The following is a 14,893-nucleotide window of genomic DNA, read 5'->3' as shown; positions in this document are numbered from 1 at the left end:
GTGGTGTGGTTGCACATGGGGCAACCGCAGGGCCCCTCCAGCCACTTCACCAGGCACCTGCGGGGCAGAAAGTCAGGAGGATGCATGTCCCCGCCGGGGAAAAAAACCCCTCCCGCGTCCCTCCGCTGGCTGCCCCGGCCGATACTCACTTTCTGTGGAAGGCGTGCTGGCACGGCAGCACCCCCAGCTCCTCCTTCACCTTAAAATCTTCCAGGCAGACGGCACAGGTCTGCTGCGGGAGGCGAGACGGAGGGTGAGGGTGGGGGCGAATGCGTGGCACCCAGCGCAACGCCCACCCATGGTCCTGCTCCCACCAGGAACGCCACAGCCGAGGGAATCCCACCACTGCGGTGCCTCTTCCCGGGTATTTCCAGCTGGGAGTTCAGCCCAGTTCTGCAAACGCCCCCATGGAGGGGGTTTCCCTCCCCATTCCCAGCCATGCACATCCTCATCTGCCTGTGAGCCCCTCCGACCCCACGGAGCAGAGGGGATGTGCCCCAGAGTATCGTCCCCATTAGTCCCAAATCCATCCCGACCCAGAGGCGGTGCCGCTCACCCCGTGCACGTTGAGCCTCCGTGCATCGCCTTTCAGAACCACCTGAGGAGAAAAGGAGGGAGAGGAATGAACAGCAGGAGGGATTTTGCCAGAAGCCCCAATGGGAGCTGAACTGAGCCGGGCAGGTCGAGCCTGGGGACTGCGGGCAGTGTGTCCTGTCACGCTGATTTTGAGTCCCTCAGCTCAGCTGGGGACAAGCAGCATCAGTCCCCACTGTGTCCCCCCCAACCTGCGCCCACCTCCCGCTCAGGTACATGCAGAAAACAACCATCGCGTTACCTCCTTGTACCCGAACCGCTCGCTCTGAGCCTGGTGCCGCAGTTTGCTGGAGAGGAGGAAAGAAAAAGGCACTGTCAGTTTTACAGCATCCTCAAGGGTCAGGTCTGAAGAGTGTGGGCAAAAATATTTGGGAGGCACCCGAAATCAGGGGGATGCGCCCTTCCCAACCAGGATTTAGGGATAAGCAGCTCCAGGTCTGCCGTGCCCCGGGCAGAGCAGCGCCACAGGGCCCCGTGTCCCCCCCAGCGCCGGCAGGAATCGGCAGCGGGGAGCGATAAGAGCCTGCAGCCCCGATTGTTTGCCTTAGGAAGTCGTTCGCGGTGCAGGAAACGCCGTATTTCCAGCACTCGCCTGCCGGCAGCTCCTGGCCCTGCTGTGACCTTGGCTGGGGCGAGGGCGCCGGGGAACACTGCCTGGCAGAGAAACCCAGCAAGACATGGGGAGAAGGGGACTGCTCATAGCCGAGCTTCTCCTCCAAGCGAGGCATCGAGAAGTGCTTCTACAGTCCCAAACATGGCTGAGAGATGCACAGGACACCAGCGGAGCTGGGGCATCCCCAGGGGAAGGACTGAGCCACCCGGGCCCTGCAGAAACACACCAGCTGCTGCCTCGGCTTTGGGTTTAAAAATAGCCCTCCCTGAGCAGGGAGTGTAATGTAAAGACACATCCTCTCCCGCGCGGCACTGCTCCTTCCCTGCCCAACACAATGCGGCCCTCCGCGTGGTCCCCTGAAAAACAAGAGCCCCTTCCTGCGTTTCCTGCCCTGCTCCGGCCGCGGGGGACTGCAGGGACCACAATTGCGCCCGGCTGGAGCACAGCGGGCAGCCGACCCCGCTCCTCAGGGCAGATCCTCGTGGCGAGCAGTTCCCGTGTCATGGGACAAAAGGACTGGGGGTGTCCCGAGGATGCCGACCCACTGCCACAGCCGCCCCCAGCTCACCTGATGAAGTAGCAGCAGAAGATGAGGCTGAGCACGAAGACGAAGATGCCGGTGCCAAAAATAACCATGTAGATGTTCAGTGGCAGGTCCTGGAACGTGACGGGAGGCATCGTGCAGGGTCTACTGGTGTGAATCAGCCCCAGACTGCAGGAGCACCCTTTGGGGGGAAGAGAAAACTCAGTGTTTAGGACGGAAGAAGGGGAAAAAGAGGTGAAGAAGACATGCTGTAAGTGTGGAGAGAGCCTGGGCTGACTTTGTCCCCTCTGGTATTTGCAAAGTGGGCAGAAACCACGGCCAAGACATCGTCTCGTGGCCCGTGAATTGGAGACCTCCCCAGGAATAGCAGCAGCCCCTTGGAGCAGCCCAGCGCGGCACAGGCAGGAGAGACCGCTACGTTTCTACAGACACAAACCCCTTCTCCAGCAGCAGAAACATAGCCCAGGCAGAACCCAGGCGTCGGGGAGGAAAGGAGGCCCCGTGCTTTCATCTCCAGAGAAATGCAGGGAGGCTGGAAGGGGATTTAGGGAAGGACAGAGCAAAAATAAAGAGCTTGAAAAACAAGAACAGTTGGCATCTGTCATTGCTCTGTGGGAGCCAGAAATGGCAAGTGGTGGGTTCGTCCTCCGTGCTGGGAGAAGCGCCGGGGCTGTGCAGGAGCACATTTGCCACCACAGTGACTGAATCCCCTTTTCCAAGCAAAAAATGTGGGTGCCGGCTACACACCAGCCACGCACCGCTGCCTGGGCCACCGTGTCTCGCTGCAAGTCTGGCACCACAGGGGAAATGCAGAGGAAAGTGTCACGCAGAGCCGGTGACAGCACAGCCACCCCAGGAGGGTCCCCACGGCACCGAGGGGGGAAGGCACAGAAAGAGCAGCCCCACTGCAGCTGCCTCTGCGGGGGGCTGACACAGAGTCAGGCTCTGGCACTAAACAAGCACCGCTTTTTATGGTCTTGAAATCATGCTGACCCCACAAGAGCTGGAGCTTTGATTTCTCATCAGATCTCGCTCAGACGGGACTTTGAAGGAGAGCAGCCCCCCAGCCCCATCTGTGCTCCGCAGAGCATCTCCCCCCGCCCCTTCCGCCCCTCTGTTCCCGCGCTGCGCAATCTCATCAAAAAGCTCCTACAGAAACCCTTCTGGGTTTAATTACAACCCACTAAAATCCTTCATGGAAACCTCTGCACAAGCGGCGAGATCCCAGGTTTGGTCTGTCTGGTTCCCTCCCCGCTGCAATGGGGACAGAAGGCAGCGGCATGTGCTCGAGAGGGGCCCAGGACATCTGCGGAGGAAGGGGAGTCAGAACAGGATGGGCAGGCGGCACCGCTGGGGTGAGATCCTGCCCTGGGACACTCAATTCCCAGTTATTCCCGGTCTCGCCACAGCGCTGGGGCCGGGAGCTGTGCCCATGGGCAGAGCCGGGCGGCTGAACGCAGCTCCCCGGGGAAAGCACGGACCAGCTTCGGTCTAATAAAGCAGTGTCTGCAACACACCGGGTGCGGGAGGCCGAGCAAGTCTTGCCAACTAGGAAAAGCGATGCTACGGTGTCAGCGAGCTCAGAGATCTTCCACGCTGTAAACCACAGCACAACCGCGGCACAGCCAGCGCCGGCTCCCCTCGGCTGGGGGAGGGAGCACTCGCGGACCTCGCAGGGTGCCACGTGCCGGCGGTGCTCCCGGCAGCGCAGCCGTCCCGGCACTTTGTCAGGTATCCGCTTTGCCGTGTGTTTTGAATTGACATACCCCATCGGTGCGATGGCCAAAGCACTCGGCTCCGGGGACGGCAGTTTGTGGCTGTGCAGCCAGAGCGAGCACCAGACGAGAGTCTGGACCGCAGGAAATGGGGTTTTCCTGCTACATAGGGCAGAGCCACTTGCTGATCTTTACCTCCTGTAATTGCCAGAGACAATTCATCAGCCACCTCATCGACAGAGCGAGAATGGGAGGATTTGTTTGTCAGGTCCTGCTCTCCCACCCTTCTGCTCTTGAGACCACCAGGTGCAGGAAAAGACAATAGGAAAGGTTATTTTAATTTTTTTTTTTCTATTTCCCTGCTGGAAATGATTGAGAAATGCTCACCAAAAAGGAAAAAAAAAGTCTATCAGCTCTTAAAAAAGCCATTGAGCAAGTAAATGAGGTAATGCTGGTGCGCGCGGTGGTGAGACAGAGGCAGCAGAGCAGCTGGTGATGGACGGAGGAAGCCTCGTTGGAAGCTGGGCAAACAGAGAGCAGCGGGTTATGGCAACAACGATGGGTCACAAGTAAGGCAATAATGTGTATTTCAAACTGAGCGCTATTCCAAGAATCTGCAGAAAAGCCCCAGCCGTTCCCCTCCGTGCCACGAGGGCTGTGGTGGCAGAAACAGCCCAAATCCCAGTTTCAGCAAGGGGAGAGGGGCCTGAAACACTGCTGCCGCCCACGGCGAGCGCTTTGCTCTGCTCAAGCCGGATCCCCGGGGATGACAGCCCCCGCTGATGCCAGGCTCCCCCCCCCCCCGCCCGGCGCATCCCTCTGCACTCATTCTGAAGGAGTCAAAACGCAGCGTACAAACCCCTGAACATCACACCCACACCTCTGCAAGGGGTTGTCCCCGTGGTCCCTGCGCTCCGCACCCCATCCCATGGGGCAGAAATCCTATTCCCCAACCCTGCAAGCTGCTCACTCAGCACTGCCCCACGTTAGAAGCCCAAATTCCCCCCAGGTGGCAATCGCTGTGTGTAAAAGCCATGTGGGTGCCAAGAGAGGAGCACTCGCACCAGCAGCGGGGAAAAAACTGAGGTGGAACGAGAGACGCTGTAACTTGCCACCCCGTACTGAAGGAAGCAGAGAGGAGCCGGTCTAACATGTCCCCGCCAGCCGCAACACAGCTGGCAAGGCTAATTTTAGACTCACCAGCTTAGCAAGGCTCATTCCCGTTAAATAGGCTTTCCAGAATTCATGAGCTCCAGGCTGCGGCGCCGAAAAGCGAGCGCGGCTCCGGGGAAGTGCCCTTTCCCCATCGGGGAACAGCCATCGGCTCGGCCAAGATGAGAAGGTCCCACCAGGACGAGCCCTCGAGCAGCGGGTCTCCGCAAGGCAATGGGAAAAGCGAGGTCCTCCAGACGCTGGGCGGCCCCTTTCCCTCCCGCTCCTCCCCACCAGAGCCCATCGACGCGGTGGGCGCCTCGGCTGCACGATGGTTTTGATTAGCGCAAACCCCTTCGCCTGACAAAGGCGGCCGTATTTTTAGTTCAAGGGGAATGGATCCAATCTGGTTCCAACCAACGTGAAATGAAGACCTGATGGGCACCAAACCCAAACCGAAACAACCCATTTCACCAGCTTAAGTCTACTGGTTTTGTACCTGAAACCAGAATCCCTGAAGGCAGTGCGCTGGAATAATTATTTAATTGAAAAATGAGAAAAAAGGGGTGACTAGACATCTGGGGAAGTACCTACAGACACGCACCGGCTCTCGGGACCCTCCTCACTACAAGACGGATGCGCAGAAGAAGGAGGTGGCTCATCTGGCCAGCAAAGTGGTTTCTCATGCAAACTGCAAACCCTCCCCTTTGCGGGCAGAAGCAGAAGCACCGAGGGTTCAGTTCGACCCCACCGCAAGCTGAGCTGCCAAACGGGGTGACCCGAGCCCTGCTCCTCCCTCCCAACCCCCACAGCATGATTTAACCACCACCACCCCACTAAACAGCCTGGCCAGCACCTCTGCAAACACCGACCCTCCTGCTCCGGCCACGCTGTGTGGTTTGGCCCTCTGCAAACCACACTTTGCAGTATTTTGCAGCATTTCAAGTCAGGACGGACACAAGTTTCTGCCCATGCTGTGCAGGCACGGGGGGTTTTGCTGAGCAGAGCTTCTCCCTCACCCCAATTCTTGTTCCAATAAAACAAATGGAAAACTCAGCAGGTCATTAAATAAAACCATTCTTTCTACTCCCACACAAAAGCTGTGGGCTTTGAATCAGAAAATTGAATGCAGCTTCCATATAATTTTTGCTGTGATGCTGGAATAGGCTTCCTGCAAAAGCTGCCCCTAAGCCGAGCAGTTCTCCATGGGGGATCGCCAGTGCCCCTCCAAATCAGTGACCCGGCCCGTGCCCGGGGACTGCAGAGTGCCCCCAGCTACAGCCGGGCAACAGGAGGAAAAACTGCGATGCAGAAGAGGAGCCGAAACGCCAAGGCAGGGCAGTGTACGCCGTCTGTTACAGTATCTTGACCGTACCTATTTAGGTTGAAAATGTGATTTCTTTACTGGGTCTCAGACTTGTTTACACCAATGGCCCCGATTCTGCCAAGGTCCAGATAAGCAGTTTTACCAGACTCTGCTGATTTGAGTATTCGTGAGCTCAGGGCTTAAAGCCAGAACACACGACTCCGATGCCCACGGCTCGGCCTTTGAACAAGGCTGGGCTCTGTGCACGGAGTTTCCCAAAGCCCGTGCCTTGGGAAGCTGAGGAGAGCCGCGGCTGCTCAGAGCATCACAAAGCAAAGTCTCTCTTATTTAGGATGTTTCTTTAACGCAACCACGTTGGCATTTTCTGCTGTGGAGCATTTACACGTACCCCGTTTAACGGAGAGACGCGCACTCACCACATGTCTCGGGCTGAGTGCTTGCAGGACCGGGGGCTGCCTATCCCCCGCGTGGCACAAGAGCACACAAGGTATGTGTTACAGGACAGGAAGCCACTGGTTGCATTATATTTAGCTTCAAAGGCTGTAACCCTTTCATAAATTAAAATAACCCAGCCTTTGCTGCCCAGGCAGGGCTTTGATGGTGGAATTCCCAGCACAGCTTCTCAACTACTTAGTCATAAAAATAAACCACTTCTCATTTAAACAAAAAAAAACCCCCAACCACCCCTCAACATGTGCAAACTCGGTTCCACGTTCCTGAGCATTTCTGACAGCGAAACGGCAGAGCGAGGAGCCGAGCGAGGAGCCGGGACTGCGTCTGGGGCCCTTTAAAAATAAGTTTATTCCACTTCGGCGGAGACATGAAGGGGGGAGAAGGGGGGAGAAGGGGGGAGAAGGAGGGAGAAGGAGGGAGAAGGAGGGAGAAGGAGGGAGAAGGAGGGAGAAGGAGGGAGAAGGAGGGAGAAGGAGGGAGAAGGAGGGAGAAGGAGGGAGAAGGAGGGAGAAGGAGGGAGAAGGAGGGAGAAGGAGGGAGAAGGAGGGAGAAGGAGGGAGAAGGAGGGAGAAGGAGGGAGAAGGAGGGAGAAGGAGGGAGAAGGAGGGAGAAGGAGGGAGAAGGAGGGAGAAGGAGGGAGAAGGAGGGAGAAGGAGGGAGAAGGAGGGAGAAGGAGGGAGAAGGAGGGAGAAGGAGGGAGAAGGAGGGAGAAGGAGGGAGAAGGAGGGAGAAGGAGGGAGAAGGAGGGAGAAGGAGGGAGAAGGAGGGAGAAGGAGGGAGAAGGAGGGAGAAGGAGGGAGAAGGAGGGAGAAGGAGGGAGAAGGAGGGAGAAGGAGGGAGAAGGAGGGAGAAGGAGGGAGAAGGAGGGAGAAGGAGGGAGAAGGAGGGAGAAGGAGGGAGAAGGAGGGAGAAGGAGGGAGAAGGAGGGAGAAGGAGGGAGAAGGAGGGAGAAGGAGGGAGAAGGAGGGAGAAGGAGGGAGAAGGAGGGAGAAGGAGGGAGAAGGAGGGAGAAGGAGGGAGAAGGAGGGAGAAGGAGGGAGAAGGAGGGAGAAGGAGGGAGAAGGAGGGAGAAGGAGGGAGAAGGAGGGAGAAGGAGGGAGAAGGAGGGAGAAGGAGGGAGAAGGAGGGAGAAGGAGGGAGAAGGAGGGAGAAGGAGGGAGAAGGAGGGAGAAGGAGGGAGAAGGAGGGAGAAGGAGGGAGAAGGAGGGAGAAGGAGGGAGAAGGAGGGAGAAGGAGGGAGAAGGAGGGAGAAGGAGGGAGAAGGAGGGAGAAGGAGGGAGAAGGAGGGAGAAGGAGGGAGAAGGAGGGAGAAGGAGGGAGAAGGAGGGAGAAGGAGGGAGAAGGAGGGAGAAGGAGGGAGAAGGAGGGAGAAGGAGGGAGAAGGAGGGAGAAGGAGGGAGAAGGAGGGAGAAGGAGGGAGAAGGAGGGAGAAGGAGGGAGAAGGAGGGAGAAGGAGGGAGAAGGAGGGAGAAGGAGGGAGAAGGAGGGAGAAGGAGGGAGAAGGAGGGAGAAGGAGGGAGAAGGAGGGAGAAGGAGGGAGAAGGAGGGAGAAGGCCTCCTCTGGCCCCGCTCCAACAGCTCCGTGTCCTTCTGCTGGTGGGACCCCCCGAGCTGGAGGCAGCACTGCAGGGGGGTCTCCCCAGAGCAGAGCGCAGCAGAGGGGCACAATCCCCCCTCGCCCTGCTGGCCACGCTGCTGGGGATGCAGTCTGGGATGCTGGGGGCTTTCTGGGCTGCCAGCGCACATTGCTGGCTCACGGGGAGCTTCTCATCCACCAACACCCCCAAATCATCCTCCTCAGGGCTGCTCTCCATCCATTCTCGGCCCCACCTGGATTTGTGCTGGGGATTGCCCCAGCCCATGTGCAGAACCCTGCATTTTGCCTTGTTGAACTTCATGAGGTTCACAAAGCTCCACCTCTCAAGTCTCTCATGATCCTCATTCCCCCCCACACACGTCCCCATGGTACACATGCCCACGATGCACCTTTCTGCCACATGTGTTCCCATGAAGCATGCACAGGCAAGGGGCTCTGCTCAAATACAGCCCCAACATCCAGCAGAAATGCTCTGCACATGACCCAAGTTTGCATTACCTGCCTCACATGCCTCCTGGCTGGAGCCCAGCCCGTCCTTGGGTATGCACCAGCCCTTTGGGGGAACCTCCTGGCAGGCACTGAGCTCCTGGTGGCTCTCAGTCTTGTGCAGGGGATGGTTTTAGACACAATCAGCGTCTTCATCCAAACTGTGGATCCTGCAGGTGACCAGTGACCACGAGGGCAGCAGGATTGGCAGTGTGGGGCTGTGAAATGGCTCCGTGTGCCCCCACGTGCCCCGTGTCAGGGATGACAGTATCGTGGACTCTGTGTGTGCTTCTCCACCAATAGCTCCCAGGATCAGGCAGGTTTCTGCCTGACAGACCTCCTGAAATCGGGGTACTTCCCCACGCTGCGCTTTGATCTCCCAACACAGCAGCTCAGCCGCTGCAAGCACAGTGAGGTACAGCACACCACGGGCTCTGTCAGTGATTTCGCTCCCTGGATTAGTTTGCTGATCCTCCAAACACAACCTGTCCTCGTGCCCAGAGCCTCCCTGATCCCAGCTTTGTCAAACAACAGCCAGGCTCTGCGTTCGGGGGCCGCCTCGCAGCAGGCTGCACAAAGGGAGCTTCGCAGCAGCAAGGAGCACAAAGCAGAATTGCAAAATCAGACAGGAGGCATTTTACACCCCTCAGGACCTTGCCAAGCTCCAATCGCCCCCGCCGAAGCTTCTGGCATGTCCAACAGTCCCAGCAGCACCCAGCGATGCTGCAGAGCATGACCAGCCCCTGCGTGTTGCCCAACGCCCGTTCCTCCTTGCCTCAGTGTCTGCAGCCCTTGCTTGGGGTAACCTTGGCCCCGCTGCCAGCAGTCGGTCTGTTCTCTCTGCCGCTGTCTTTCTGGGATGGTGCCGTGCCCTGAGCACCCCGTGGCACCTCAGGGGCCTCTGAGAGCAGAGTCCCCAGCCCAGGAGCTGTGCAACATACAGAGAGGACAGCACAGCTTCTGCAAACTAAAGTTTGCTCTCCTGATTGCCCTTGAGCTGAAGGCAGGCATTCCCCAGGGCAGGACTGCTCGGGTGCAGCAGTGATGGGGTGCTACAGCACAGGTCTCGGTGTGCCCCAAGCCAAGCGGCTCACCCTGCGCGGCCGTCGGGCTCCTCTTGCTACGTGTTTACATCATCTCAGCACAACATACAGCCGGCAGCCGAGCAGTGCTTCATGCGTTCTCAGGAAGCGGAGGAAGAATGGGGCTATAATAAGAGCAGGCGGACAATGAGTGGTGGCAGGGTGCCAGCCCAGCACCCGTGGGGCCACCCAGCACCCATGGGCCACCACAGACATTTGCTCCTGGCCCTGGCCACCCTCCTGGGGTTCGACTCGCCCATCGCCTCTGCAAGCAGCCAAGGTGGTTTTCGCAGGCCCCAGTGGACAGCCCAAGCCTGGATGATGGCTTGGTGCCTGCCTGCCTTTGGGAGACCGACATTGCCACCTCGTGATGGATGGTGACCCTGGGGACTGCCAGCCCAGCTCTGCTTTCCACCAGGAGCTCCCCTTTCTGTCCCCACTGCTGGAAAAGAAAACAGCGGGGAGGCCCAGCACAGGCACTGGCCACCAGTGGAGTCTGACAGGTTCAGCCCCTGCACCAAGGATCTGGGAGGACTCAGGTCCATCTCAACCCACTCAGGGTGATGCTCTCCCACTGACTCCTGTGACGGATCCCAGCCTGAACACATGAAGTCTGTCCCAAAGCACACAAGGGATGGCCAAGCTTTTTGCTTAGCACTGGCTTTATTTTCACAGGTTAACACTAGGCATGGAGGACATCCAAACACAACGACAAAAGGCCTGTTTGCCTGAGCCCACACACCAGACCTAATTCACACTGCTACACTTACCAAAAACAAATGGGAAACAAGACAAGGAACACGCAGAGCTTCAGTCTCCTGGGAGGGAGGGACAGGACTGGCTTGGCAAATGCATCTGCCACGTGGGAGAACAAAGCCTTGAAGGCTTCTTGGAGCCAACAGGGATAGAGTAACCTGAAACATGGGGCCGAGTCCCTCCGGAGGCATCTTGGAGCGAGCAGGCTGGGAAGGAGGCTCTAAGTTACGCCTACCTAGGTGGCAAGATTGCAGGTTGAGGGCCTATGCTTTACCATTAGGAATAGCTCGCATGTCTGGGGACCCCTTACCTGAGGGGGAGGCCCAGGGGCCAGTTGCATGTAACCCACTAGCTGCCAAGCATCTGCACCGTGAGGAAAGCCCTATCTCTGCCACTCAGCGGGCATCAGCATCAGATGAGCACCGCACACACAACGCTCCCACCGCACAACCCCTCTCATCCTCCTTCACGCACTCCTCTTCAGCCTCAGGGCATTGTCCAGGGCGACCAGCTGGCGCAAGAAACCCCGGTTGGGGATGATACCGCGGTGGTCCTTGACCGTCTTTATGGCTTCTACAAGGGGCATGTGGTGGCGGATCATGAGGTAGGCGAGGACCAAGGTGGCCGACCTGCTCACCCCGACAGCACAGTGCACAAGGATCCTTCCTGGGGGTGAAACACAGGGGCTGTGTCACAGCAGACCAAAAATCCCAATTAAAAAATTACCGAGGACCCGACTGTTTGCCATGGTGCGTCCTGGAGCTGCGGCTCAGGTGTGCAGCCTCCGGGGTCAGAGGTTATAGTATGACTGTGACACACTGAGGTCCCTCTCTTGGCAAAGGGTATCAGTGTATTGGGATGTCCCAAAACAGATTGAATAGGACCAGTCACAGCTAAGGACACAGGTTGGAGCTGTGACCTGGGGAGCCAGTGCTCTCACCTAGGCTGTCCCTTCTTTGGAGGAGGTGATCCAGTGCAGGAGACACCATCCTAGACTAGAAACACCTTTGTTTTCTAGGATGCTTAGCAATAGGATATCAATCTAGCTTCCCATCTGCCTGGGACAGTTCCTTCCCATCCCAGCTCCCCACTTCTCTCCCAGAAATCTTTCCCACTGACCTTCATTCAGTGCTTGGTGGATGAAGTCAGCTGCAGGATAAAAGTAGGGGCTCATGTCAAAGGAAGGCGAGTCATGGGCCTCGATGCCCAGGTAGCGGATGCCCGTGCCCTCATAGTACTCAGCACCCCCCCTCCACTTGCTGTGCGAGGCGTTGAGGATGTGGGTGATGCGCAGGTGAGCCAGCTCACGCCGGTTGGCTGCTATATCTCTGCAGAGAGTAAGAAACAGTGCAGAGATGCGTAAGTTCAGACGAGTTAAAGAAACGTTTCTAAGGACAGTGTAAGGGTCGTCCTGGACAAACATTTACATCTGAGAAAGCTGGATGCAAAGGAAAAATGCCAGATTCTTAAGATTCTTGAATTTTAAGTCCATCTCTGACTCCATGGGCACACCACCTCCGCCTACCCCGTCCCCCCCCCAGCAGTGCTCTGAACTCTCTGCACAGCCGTGCTTATGTCCTCCCTCTTCCTTTGTCCCAATGTACCACACCTACCATGTCCTCCCCTCCCTCACTTTTCCCAACCTCCCCCTCCCAGATTTCCCCATTTCACAAAAATACCCCGAACCCTCCCCAGTTCGCCCCAGTATGCCCTCCGATACATACTGATCTCCCAGGTAGAGTCCTGGCCAGACCTCATCAGCATGATTACAGGCCGTCTTTCCTGTGTACAGCAACCTTTCAAGCTCAAAGACGCTGAGGATGGGGTGGTTGTTGCGCTCTTCCCGCGAGCCCCGGCTTGGTGACCTGGTGCCATGCCTGGAGAACCTGGACAGGAAAGCCATTGGAGCTGCCGAGACCCACAAGGCATACCTGTGGGTTCGTGAAGGCCGGAGAGCGGCCTGGAGGTCGCTTCTGCTGCTGCTGCCACCCACGGTCCTGTCATGGAAACAGTGGAGATGCCATTAGAAAAACTGGGGACTTCTCACTCCATCCCTTTTGTAGAAGTACTGGCCCAGAGCAGCCAGTTCTCACCTTCCTGATGAGAGGGCTGTGTCAAGTCAGCTACCCAGTGGTTCCCAGCGTGAGACAGTGTATCACCCACACTCCCTTCCAAGAAGCATTACTGCTGGGGAGAAGTTTATGATGCCAGGGCTGGTGAGCGAAGCCAGAGAGGCAGCCAGATTGCTGAGTCTCCACAGGCTGAGGTTCTGCTCCAGCCCCATGACTTTGGGTTGAGGCCACATTGGCAAGAGATGTTCTACACAGGACCACCTTCCTTCTGAGCTGGCTCTGGGGCTTTGCCTGCCAGCGGGACAATGCCAGCGCGAGAACTGATGCTGCCAACCTGCTATCAGAAGCAATGAAAGGCGGCCAGGTCTGGGCAAGCCACCAGGACTGGGGAGGAGAAACCCCCAAACAGGTGGAGGATTCCATATGGCACCACGCAGAGTCTGGCCAGGACCCAGCCTCCTATGGACCAGGCACAAAAGCCTGTGGGGAGGGAGAGGCAGGATTAACCCCTCCAAGTACAGCAGTCCTGCTGTTGCATTTGAACATCTAGGACTGGTTTGGGGTGGGAAGGGTTAATTTCAGGGGACGAGAAAGCTCATTTTGCAAAGTGGATCCTCTAGGACACAACTCTGCTCTCAAACCTTTAGATCATGCCGATACTTGTCACGCATCTGCAAGAAACCTCCCCGGACAGCCTTACCCATGCGGAGCAGTAAACAGCCAGAGGTTTGTCAGAGCTGCCTTTTCCTGCTCGTTTGCTGCTGCCTCACTGTCAGAACCCCCCCTACATGAGAATACAATTCTCTTTCCCACCATCATTGCTGCTGCCCTGAGCTGCCCTGGAAGGTGTCCAAAGAGCGTCCCATCACAGCCCCCCAGCAGCAGCTCAGCACCGGCCAGTGGTCTCTGGGAAATGCAGCGACCTTGGGCTGGCCAGGCTGGATCAGAGCACGTCTGTCTGCTCTGACATTTTGCCTCAGGCTCCGGTCAGCAGCCAACAGTGCAGAAGGAAGAAGCCTCCAGCTATTTCTTGGCAATGTGCGGAGGAGGAAAACATTGCAAGGGCATGGGGGAGCTCAGAGAGGGAGTCCGAAGAGACTCGTGGATGTCTCCTTCCCCACTCCCTCTTCCAGGGTGGCAGCTCAGCCCCTGCCTGGCACCCTCGGGTGATCAGCGCTGCTGGCACTGCTCGTCTCTGGCACCAAGCACACCGCGCTCCCCCAGCACGGGGTATGGGCCAGATCTCACCCTGACACCTCTCCCCTGCCCCGATGAATTTTGGACTCCTTCACGCTGGGAATTCAGACTTGGCAAACCCCACCTGGAGAAGGCATTCGGCATGGCCGTGTGCGGGGGCCCTTAAACCTTGTGTGACCTTGGCTGCAGCACAGCCACATGCCACCAGCCCCAGGCAGCATTGAGAAACAAACAGCAGAAGGGTCTGAAAAAAGCAACTAAATCATCCGTATAAGGCTGTAACTAGCCAAATAGCAGACCCTCTTACTGCTACAGCTGGCTGGAAAAATAGCGATCCACACCTATCCTGGGGTGCAGCTCTAGAAACCTCAGGGCCAAAGCTGGCTTCCAGCATCCCACCCCCAACACACCGCCACGCCAGCCCCCCCAAAGTGCTGCAGGGGAAGAGAAACTGCCCCGCATCCAAGACCCCAAAGCACTCCTGGCTCCCGGAACCCTCACAGGCATCGGCTGTACCCCCTTTTTTGGCAGCCAAGCCCGGGAGCTCGCACCCCACTGCCCCAAGCACGCTCATGGCTGCCTCCGGAGCCCCTCTGCCAGTCGTGCCATGCTTGGAGGGAGGGGAGAAACAGCCAGAGCCTGCCTAGATGCACAGAGAGAGCTCTGAAGAGGCATCGCTGAAGGAGCGCAGGCTGCTCAGCCCCGCACACTCCGCAGAGACAGACAGACAGACACGCAGGAGGAAGGAGACGCCCACCCCGTTACTCTACCTTTGTGAGAGCTGTGATTTCTCGGCTCAGAGTGTTGTAGTCAGATCCAGTCGGCCATGTCTTCCTGCTGCTGCTGCCGCTGCTGTAGAAAGGCTGATGTATGAACATCTATTTTAAGCCATGACATGTCCAGAGGCAGGTTTGTTTATATCATGCTGTGCATGGATGGATAAGGGAGGAATGAGGGAGACGGACACAAATGCAGAGATCGCATGCAAGCATGCACAGACATACACACATAAGTGCCCATTACTACGCAGACAAAAACAACACCAACAACAACATATCAAAATTCTCCTGCCAGCTTTTCTCTCACTCCTCCTCCAGCAAACCAAAAACCACAGGCGCACAGAGAAGGAGAGAAGAAAAAGCCGATAAAGTGGTGCTGATGACATGATTACCCATATCATAAATCTGTAGCCATCTCTAGAGGATGCTTCTTTGCATTTTTTTTTTTTTTTACAGTTGATCTTGTCCTCCCCCCTTGCTAAGGTCTCTTTGGCAGAGCCAGGGCATGGTGACATTTTCTTCATTT

The 14,893-nt window shown here is 57.3% G+C and overlaps 2 protein-coding genes across 3 annotated transcripts in view; both read right to left on the bottom strand.

Annotated features, from left to right (window-relative positions):
* The window catches only part of TTI2 (TELO2 interacting protein 2), a 6,409-nt gene extending 4,524 nt beyond the window's left edge, over positions 1 to 1,885 (bottom strand). Inside the window, exons 1-5 of the mRNA XM_009884367.1 lie at positions 1,776 to 1,885; positions 836 to 881; positions 557 to 598; positions 150 to 229; positions 4 to 57 (exon numbers count right to left, since the gene is read on the bottom strand). Coding sequence (XP_009882669.1) covers positions 4 to 57; positions 150 to 229; positions 557 to 598; positions 836 to 881; positions 1,776 to 1,885 — 332 coding nt within the window. The remainder of the gene's footprint in view (positions 1 to 3; positions 58 to 149; positions 230 to 556; positions 599 to 835; positions 882 to 1,775) is intronic.
* An 8,322-nt stretch (positions 1,886 to 10,207) lies between these two features.
* DUSP26 (dual specificity phosphatase 26 (putative)) lies at positions 10,208 to 14,606 on the bottom strand. 2 transcript variants are annotated; one of them, XM_009884346.1, is made up of 4 exons: positions 14,359 to 14,606; positions 12,044 to 12,316; positions 11,439 to 11,647; positions 10,208 to 10,985 (listed from the first exon to the last, which is right to left on the bottom strand). In XM_009884346.1, the coding sequence occupies exons 2-4, from the start codon at positions 12,220 to 12,222 to the stop codon at positions 10,786 to 10,788; spliced, it is 588 nt and encodes a 195-aa protein (XP_009882648.1). In that variant the 5' UTR covers positions 12,223 to 12,316; positions 14,359 to 14,606; the 3' UTR covers positions 10,208 to 10,785. The 2 variants fall into 2 exon arrangements, with proteins under 2 accessions (XP_009882648.1, XP_009882647.1); XM_009884345.1 differs by having other exon boundaries at positions 12,044 to 12,205; positions 14,354 to 14,466.
* Between the last annotated feature and the right edge of the window lie 287 nt (positions 14,607 to 14,893).

The sequence above is a fragment of the Charadrius vociferus genome, unplaced genomic scaffold (assembly GCF_000708025.1).
Source record: "Charadrius vociferus isolate BGI_N301 unplaced genomic scaffold, ASM70802v2 scaffold1044, whole genome shotgun sequence".
Lineage (NCBI taxonomy): Eukaryota > Metazoa > Chordata > Aves > Charadriiformes > Charadriidae > Charadrius > Charadrius vociferus.
Note: the sequence above shows the minus strand (reverse complement) of the source record. Positions and strands in the feature narration are given on the sequence as shown.

Coding starts and splice junctions, on each gene's coding strand:
- DUSP26 (XM_009884345.1), bottom strand. CDS start 14,466: ATGTTCATACATCAGCCTTTCTACAGCAGCGGCAGCAGCAGCAGGAAG. Junction 12,206..14,353: donor ACAGCTCTCACAAAGGTAGA/GTAACGGGGTGG, acceptor TTTCCTGTCCAG/GTTCTCCAGGCATGGCACCA. Junction 11,648..12,043: donor GGACTCTACCTGGGAGATCA/GTATGTATCGGA, acceptor TACTCTCTGCAG/AGATATAGCAGCCAACCGGC.